This window comes from Salmo salar, chromosome ssa11 (assembly GCF_905237065.1).
Source record: "Salmo salar chromosome ssa11, Ssal_v3.1, whole genome shotgun sequence".
Lineage (NCBI taxonomy): Eukaryota > Metazoa > Chordata > Actinopteri > Salmoniformes > Salmonidae > Salmo > Salmo salar.
In genome coordinates this window covers 24,561,455-24,569,503 of record NC_059452.1, presented here as the reverse complement: position 1 = coordinate 24,569,503, position 8,049 = coordinate 24,561,455, and the positions used below count along the sequence as shown (strand labels likewise).

The window sequence follows — 8,049 nt, the reverse complement described above, 5'->3', positions numbered from 1 at the left end:
AATTTGCTCTTAACTGACTTGCTTTGTTAAATAAAGGTTCCATTTTTTTAAAAGATAAAGAACAACAAATCAAAGAACAACAAATCACAGGACCTACACAAAGAAAAGTATTATGTAATCAAACAAATAACATTTGACCTGAGAAGGCTAACTAACACGTTTCATCTGGCATGTAGTTGTTGAAGAAACTGTTTGTTATACTTTATTTTAGGCCAACAGTATTATTGGTAGAAAGCATATGGTAAAATGATAATAAACTGACAATTAGGCCTATCTAATAATAACAACTACATTTCAGTCAGTTGGAATTCATTAAAATAAGAATGGTAAGCCTACCATTATATCAGTTATTGACCAACTACTACCAAAGGACTAACCTGAGATGGTACCACACTCAAAGAAAGGACTGGGGTGGAAATGAATTGATCATTTAAATGAATTGTTACACAATTACAAACGTATTAACTGCAGTATGTTGCTTACTAAAGCAAAAGTGTGACGTTGTGAAATCATTAATATGTAGGTCAGTATTAACATACTGTATTCAGCAGATCGTGTGGCAGGTTGTCCGGCAGGGTGCTTACCGAGTGAGCAAGAAAAAGCGGGCTGCTGGTGGCAGGGAGCAAAGGAAGGAAACGTGAGGAATGGCTGAAAGCTGACTGTGTTGTTCTACAGGAAACAAATCAGGAGGGAAACGATAGCAAAATAACGCACCAAGTGTTTCCCATTTCGGTTGGAGAATTGTATTGAGGCTTCTTATTTTGTCCACGCACGGATCCGCCTGGTTTGCTGATTTAATGGGACAACGAAAACGGAAAAAAAGCAAAAGGTGTCGATTTTGTCGTCTGTGTGGACGGGTGATACTTATTTTTATGGGACCAACACTCCACACGGGATGAATAGGAGCACACTTAGTGCAAGGTAAACCGCATTGTTTGAGTAAAGAAAATTTCCCAGACTTGACAGGGGTAGTTAAGGATATATGTTTGGTGGGACTGATGCATTAACATTCTATATCCTTGAAGTGGTCGACTACCTATCAATAATAATACGTATTCAAGCTTCTTGGACAAGCCATCACAACCGAGCAATCACACGAAAAGTAGCCTACATGTCCTTATAAGAGAAAAACGTAAAGCCATTTTTGCTCAGTCTGAACAGAAGAAGAACATGCGCGTGTTTGTCATCTGGATATTTTTGCGGTTGTTTTCACTACGGGATGGTGCGGCTGGTCAAGGACAATCCACTCCGGCTATTTGTTCGTCCTCATGCAGCTGCGACGAGGACGGAGGCGCCGATTGCTCTGGGAAAGGTCTGACCACTGTCCCAACTGGTCTAAGCGCCTTCACCTACTATCTGTAAGTATCAACACATATTGAAACTGTAATAAAACACGATTAAACCTAGAATCAATATCTCTCCCTAGTTAGACCGTGTTTGTAACGGTAAGGTCGGCCACTACTTACTCGAGAGGGGCACCTCACCACGTCAGTACTGGAGCAAACTTTTGCACAATGGCTGTCAATGAAACAAAATAATCGAGTGCGTTTTTACAACTTTGGGCTGTGGATCAGTTATTCAACTGATAACAAACACATTATTGTGGTTGGTATGAAAGAGCAAACACAAAGAATGAAGAACAACCAGAGGAAAAGTAGGCCTTAAAATGAAAGGTTGGTACAGTATATACAGTATTGGCTAAGCTATTTATGTTTTAATGCAATGGTTGCTAAATGGTTCATGCTGGTCCAAACTCATTCACTTGCTGACCTTTCCTTGATATGACCCCTCTTATACCCTAGTATTTTACTCTACTGAAAAGCATACAAGCTATAGCATATTCCCTGGCCTGGGACCTGGACTTTCACTTTGTTAGACTACAGCCATGATCTTTTACACTTATATTCAGGGACATGTGGAATAGTAGCCCGTCATCCATGTAAAGCAAGAAGGTCTTAATTTGCTGATTCTTCGGCCTGTCTTGGCTCTGTAGTCTGGACTGACTCCTTGTTGACATGTGAAGGAATAGAACTATGAAGACATTTTGTGCCTACTGCTGTGAGAAGGCTAAGGTTTGATCCAGAACAGGCATTGACAGAGGGAACTTCATGATGCTTTGGTGTAATCCTTTTAATTTGGTCTTTATAAAATTGGAGATCAGACATTAACAGATCCCAGAAATACCTGCCTGAGACTGTTTATCCTGAATGCTGCTCCACTCACCAACTCACATCATGGCAGAGAAAGTCCCAGGTCACTTTCGGTGTATGCCTACCCCTAAAAGACAACACTTTGGACACACTTACCCATCTCAGAGACAGTTGTTGTGGTTGGTTTTGTGATATTTGCATTGCATATCCTTTACATATGCATTACATATCCTTTACATATGCATTACATATCCTTTACATATGCATTACATGTCCTTTACAAAGTGATGCAGGAAAACCTTTCAAATTCATCTTACAGGGATACCCAGAATTCACCCCAGAATTTGTCAGTTCGGTAACACTTTACCATAATAATTAAGTCTTATTTACTTTCCTTACAATATTGTGGCTCAAGCAACTTATCAACATGGGGAAAATGTGCAATGTTAAATTATTTGTAGACTATATTTTTAACAAAATAAAATATTCTGAATCTTGGTCAGGAACTGACGAAAGGAAAAAACTGTTGTGATCAAGACAAAATAACAACTAAACCAAAAGCTCTATGACATGGCTCTTTTAGTTAGCCTATAGTTGATTTTTAAGGAATGGTCATTGTTTCTTTTCTGTATTCCCTGTGATTCCGCCTTCATGTCTGTCTTTGTCTCTGTAACAAGAAAAGCTGGAGAGAAAGAGGAAGAGCTTTACTAACTGAGTAGAAACTGAGACTGGGACTGCGTAGTTAATACATTTCTGGTTAACTAGCCTTAAAGGTTTCACAATGTCTTAGTTAATGATAAACAGAGCAGCCGCCCAAGGGCGTCAAAGAGTCTATGTGTTATTTATTGAAGGTGGACCAAGGAAATGTGCATCCTAATGTGGAAAAGAAGGAAGGATCTGACCTTGAGAAGACTACCCTCTGGGCACACACTGGTTGAATCAAAGTTGTTTCCATGTCGTTTCAATGAAATTACGTTGAACCAACGTGAAATAGATGTTGAATTGACATCTGGGCCCGGTGGGTATTGATGCAGAACAGTTTCATATCCAAGACTGAACGAGACATTTAAATATATACAATATCACCATCACCTTTATTTATGTAACATAAAAGCTGAGGGGTTGGTTTTTACCTTTTATTTCCACCTAGGTACCTGAACATTATACCACATGGACTGTAAGTACATTTTATTGACTTCTTGAGTTCATTAATATCCAGCAGAATTGTAGAAATACACACGCTCTAGAGTTGACCCAATAAACTGCCAGTGTTGTTTTGTGTCAGGTAAAATGAAGAGAAACCGTGGTATTTACCAATGTGTCAACTAAGACAGTGTAGTGTATGCTGTTATCAAACATCATCATCTTTTCAGACTTACATGTAAGTTACCAACATATCCCCAAATATTGTATTACAATTGTGATGTCTACTTATTACGATTGGAAGTGTGGGCTTGAAGGCTTCTTGTGCACCTACACTGAGCAAGGGTTAACCAAATGCTTTGTGACAGCTTTTTAGCTCATAACTACGTGATATATTCAGTTCAAGCCCTCAGAGTATTTGATGGGTTGCCTTAGAGCAATTCCACGCTAACAGAGTGATTTTTCACTTTAGAATCTATGTCAAACATAAACCAATGATTGCAAACAAATGATACAACTCCATGCACAGGGACTACTTAGCAATTTCCTCTGACAATTCTTCAAGTAAATGTGTTTTGTAAAATGTTCAGTGGAAATTGTTAAAAGTGGTCAATCATTGGTTTTTGTTTGAAATACATTTTAAAGTAAAAGTATTTGTCTGTTACTGTGGAATTGACCCTTAGTGCAGCTGTCTCTCTTTCTATTTCTCTCTCTTTGTATTTCTCTCTCCCTCTCTCCATTCAATGTCTCTTCTCCGTCTCTTAAACTCCCCTTCTTTCCATTCCTTCTGTGTTTTGGTGAGTAGAGAGGGCAGGGGTCATGATGGATTAGTGCGACACATCACAGCTGTAGAAAGACTCTTTTTGTCAGAGTTAATGCACAGGAAGGCTGTGCTGAGCTGAGCTGGTAACGCTCCTTACCGGAAGTGAGCTAATGTTTGTTTAATCATTTAATCCCAGTTAGCGCTCATCAAAAGTGGAATTACATCCTTAGTACTCTTCTAGAAATATATTTTGGTAACACTTTACATTAAGTTGCTTGTTTGCTGGCACACTAATCTATTAATTGGGGTACACATCATCTGCTGTGAGGTTTAGTGGAAGCTTTTTTGCTCAAACAGCAGAAACACAGGGATCAGCAAGACAGGCAAATAGTGAAGAGCTCGATAAATTGAGATATGGAAAATTACTGAAGGGAGAGATTAATGAACAGAAAGAGACAGTGAAATTGACACACACGCAGAGATAACGACAGAAGCAGACGGGTCCAGCAGTCTTACAAGAGACACTTTGCAGGCCCTGCTGTCCCCAGAGGTGGGAGAATGGTTTCCCAGAAGGTTGGCTTTGTTTGTGATTTTCCTCCTGCTGTGATTCCATCCAGTACAATCTGCCACCCCATGAATGTACTGAAACTGTTGGACATAGAAGCTGAGAGGAAAATGGAAGGCAGCAGTTCTGTTATGAAGAGAACTAACAGAAATAGGAGCAAAACATTAACTTCATCTTCTGAAAGTCGTCCTCTTAAATTGGAATAGTTTCAGACAGAGGTATGACTAGACCTGCTCTTGTCCTGCATTTTTATTTCATGTGTGGTCATTCTTCAAATTTAGTAACCCATATACTTAGTCACAAAATAATATACAGTACTGTACATTGCCACTTTCATTGCCAATATCCTACAATACTTTAACATTTACGCATCTGTTGATTTACATAATCTTTCAGAATTTGGCACAGATGGGAATTGGCCTGTGCCCTTTGTTTTATCAGTCCATAAATCAGAGTGTTGGGTTGGCACCAGCCAGCAGCCCAGGGGAAGGTTGGAGAGGTGGGCTGGGGGGTGGAGCTGCCTGCAGCATGTTGGTGTGTACATTATGCTTTTTTATTGGCAGCTGAAAATGAGACACTCCTGCCTGAGGAAAACAGGTGGGGAGAAAGAGAAATAAGTTCTGGAACCCCCCTCACCCTGTACACCAATTTCCCCTCTGACAGTGCATGCCTGCTGCATCTCTGCAGATACGAGTGACAAAAGAACATCTCAGTCTCTTGAGGGCTTGGTGACTGTGTGTGCACTCTTGCTCTCATGTGTGCATGCGGGGGGCATGAGGGTTTGGGATAGGAGGGGGTCACTTCTCACATCTCATCTCAATTGAAGTCCTTTCATAGTGTGAACAAGCACAAGTTTAGGGGAGGGAGGGGATAGGGGGACTAATGCCCTTTCACTCACTGGTCCAGCTAGCTCACTCGCCATTGGTGCCCTCTATCCATCTTAAGCTGAATGATACTTTTGTTCATGGTCAGCAGAGGTGAAAGGAGCCAGTCACTGGTTCCCACTCCCAAACAGGATGACTGCAAGATGGTAGAATGTTGACCTCTCTCTCTCCCTTCCCCCCCGTTTTTGCTCTGTCTCTCTCTCCCTTATACACAACTCTCACTCCTTTTTTACTTCTAATCACTTACTCATCTTCACAATTTTTATCCTCTTTTTCCATAGTCCTCTCCAACTCTCTCATCATCACATTCTGTCAATCTCTCTCTCTTGGTTCAATTCAATGTTGTAAATTGGCATAAAAAGCATACATTTGAATAGCGAAATAACTAAGTTAAATGAAAGCCAACGACAACAACTCCCATATCAATCACTTCTCTCCCTCTGTCTCTCACCATTTTAGGACTGACATGTTTGCCTTGCAGGCTGGTTGTTTGCACTCTAGCTACAGCGAATCAGTCTCCCCTTGTACCCATGTGGTAAATGCTTGACCTTTTCTGCACTCCCATGGTGGAACACTCTGCCCGTCTGTGTATACAAAGTGCCCTTGTTCCTTTCCAGCATGGCAGCCAGGGAACCTCAGTCTTCTTCCTCAATTCTCACCACCTTCACCTCCTCTTTAATCAATAAGAAACAGCCGGCTGAGAAAATAGTTACCCATTACCTGCATTTTTTCCCACAACTCTGCTGTCAACGGACCAGGGGGCTAAAAAGCCAAAGCATTACTGAGTTTGCTTTACTTCTGAGGTAGTCAATGGTAGCAGCAAGCAGGTGGTTGGGTTGGTGCCCGGTTTGGCTTCTCTACCTCAACAAATGACGTACTGGCAGGATATCGATTTTCATTCAGATGACATTAGCCGGCTAAAAAAACACTGCCAAAAGGTATTGAAGAAGTGAAGTTGTCCTCCTTTGAAGATCACCTTGGGATTCATGGTACATCTGAACTAAGGCTATGCCTCCTTGAAGCAAGGCCCTTGCAGAGACTACATCAGATACTTTTTACACTTGCTACCTTCAACGCCCTCCAACTCATCACCCAGAGATCTTCAAAGGACAGACATAGTAACCTTTTTCCCCAAATCTCTATCTTAGTTATCTGCCGTTGTCCTGTCTGTCAATCCTTGCTGTTCTTGGCACGGTAGCTTCCCCTCCCTCTCATGGCTCCATGCCAGCCAGTGTCTGATCCGCCCACACACATACCACATATACACGCCTTGGTTTTGGAGTCGCTTTAAGTTGAATCTCTTTTTGGTCTGCCTTTGCACTGCTTGGCAATCTTTCCATGTATAGTTCTCTGTCTGTAATGTGGAGCTCTGTGGTTTTTGTGTGGCTTTGGTGAGGTCCTTGTCTGGTCTGTGGACAAACACCAGTGGCCTGTGTAATTGTGAGGGGAAAGCTAACCCCGAGCTCAGGTTAAAATCATTCTGACCAAGATCTGTTTCGGATCGATACGTTGTCAATAAATCAGTGAATTGGGAGCATAAACAGTGTGCAGGCCTTCTTTATTAGCCCAGCACCAAAGTCTTTATGGATGTGCTTATAACCACAAGCTTTTCTAAAACCATGCTCCAACCATCAGAGAACACACAATAACCAACTAAAGAACAAGTATAATTTGTCACTTGACAGAGACTTGAACAGGGTTGACCTCTTTTTGACCCTCTTACCATGGAGAGATTGTGGATGGCTTTGAGATAATGCTGAGATAATATATTTATTCTCATCTTGCATCATAGCAGAATGATGAATTATTGCTTATTTTTAAATTGTTTCAATGGTATAGATTTTGTCTTTGACATTGACCCCAAAAGTGAGTTTGGAAAGGTATCATGTGTCTTTTAGCAGGCATTTTATTCTGAGTAAGGATGATCTGTGTGTCTCTATTTACTTGGATTGGCAGTGAATTCCCAGCGAGTTTTAAAGGTGCTCTGTTGAGACTTGACAATAGCCTCTGCTGCCTGCTCCCCATACTTTCCTCTGTTGGATGTGATTAGTGTTTTGAAGGATGTCTTTGTCGCTGATCTCCTTTTTTTCTGTAGGACAATCTCGCTTGAGAAGTGAAACTTTTGGCAACTCTTGCTAGAAATGTGATTCTTTCCGTTTCCCACCAAGGCTGATATGAGCCCAAAGTGACACCTTTACATTATTTGATGTCATGTTGACATTTCATACCCTCAAAACAGTTTGCAAATAACTTTTTTGCTTCACAAAGAGTGCTGTTTTTTCTATATGTATCACAGCTGTATTTCTATGTAGGATAGGCAGGTCCCCTGATGACTAAAGCAGCTGGGAGGGAGGGTGACAGCATTCACAGACCACCCTTTCATCCTGTCCCTGTGGCTGCCTGCACTCTTGACCATGGCAGCCAACAGCCTGTGAAAGATGGTTACAGGGTGCGGGTGTAGGGGTGCTGTCAGCGAGACAGAATGTATCCAAAGGAGGGACCACCGGGAAAGCCTTCCAAATAGTGGCCACACAACGCCCCAAG

General features: G+C 41.4%; 1 protein-coding gene across 1 annotated transcript in view; it reads left to right on the top strand.

Moving 5' to 3' along the window:
* The first annotated feature begins 551 nt into the window (after window positions 1-551).
* The window catches only part of LOC106563548 (leucine-rich repeat-containing G-protein coupled receptor 4), a 29,826-nt gene continuing 22,328 nt past the window's right edge, over window positions 552-8,049 (top strand). Inside the window, exon 1 of the mRNA XM_014129225.2 lies at window positions 552-1,358. Coding sequence (XP_013984700.2) covers window positions 1,171-1,358 — 188 coding nt within the window. The 5' untranslated portion in view covers window positions 552-1,170. The remainder of the gene's footprint in view (window positions 1,359-8,049) is intronic.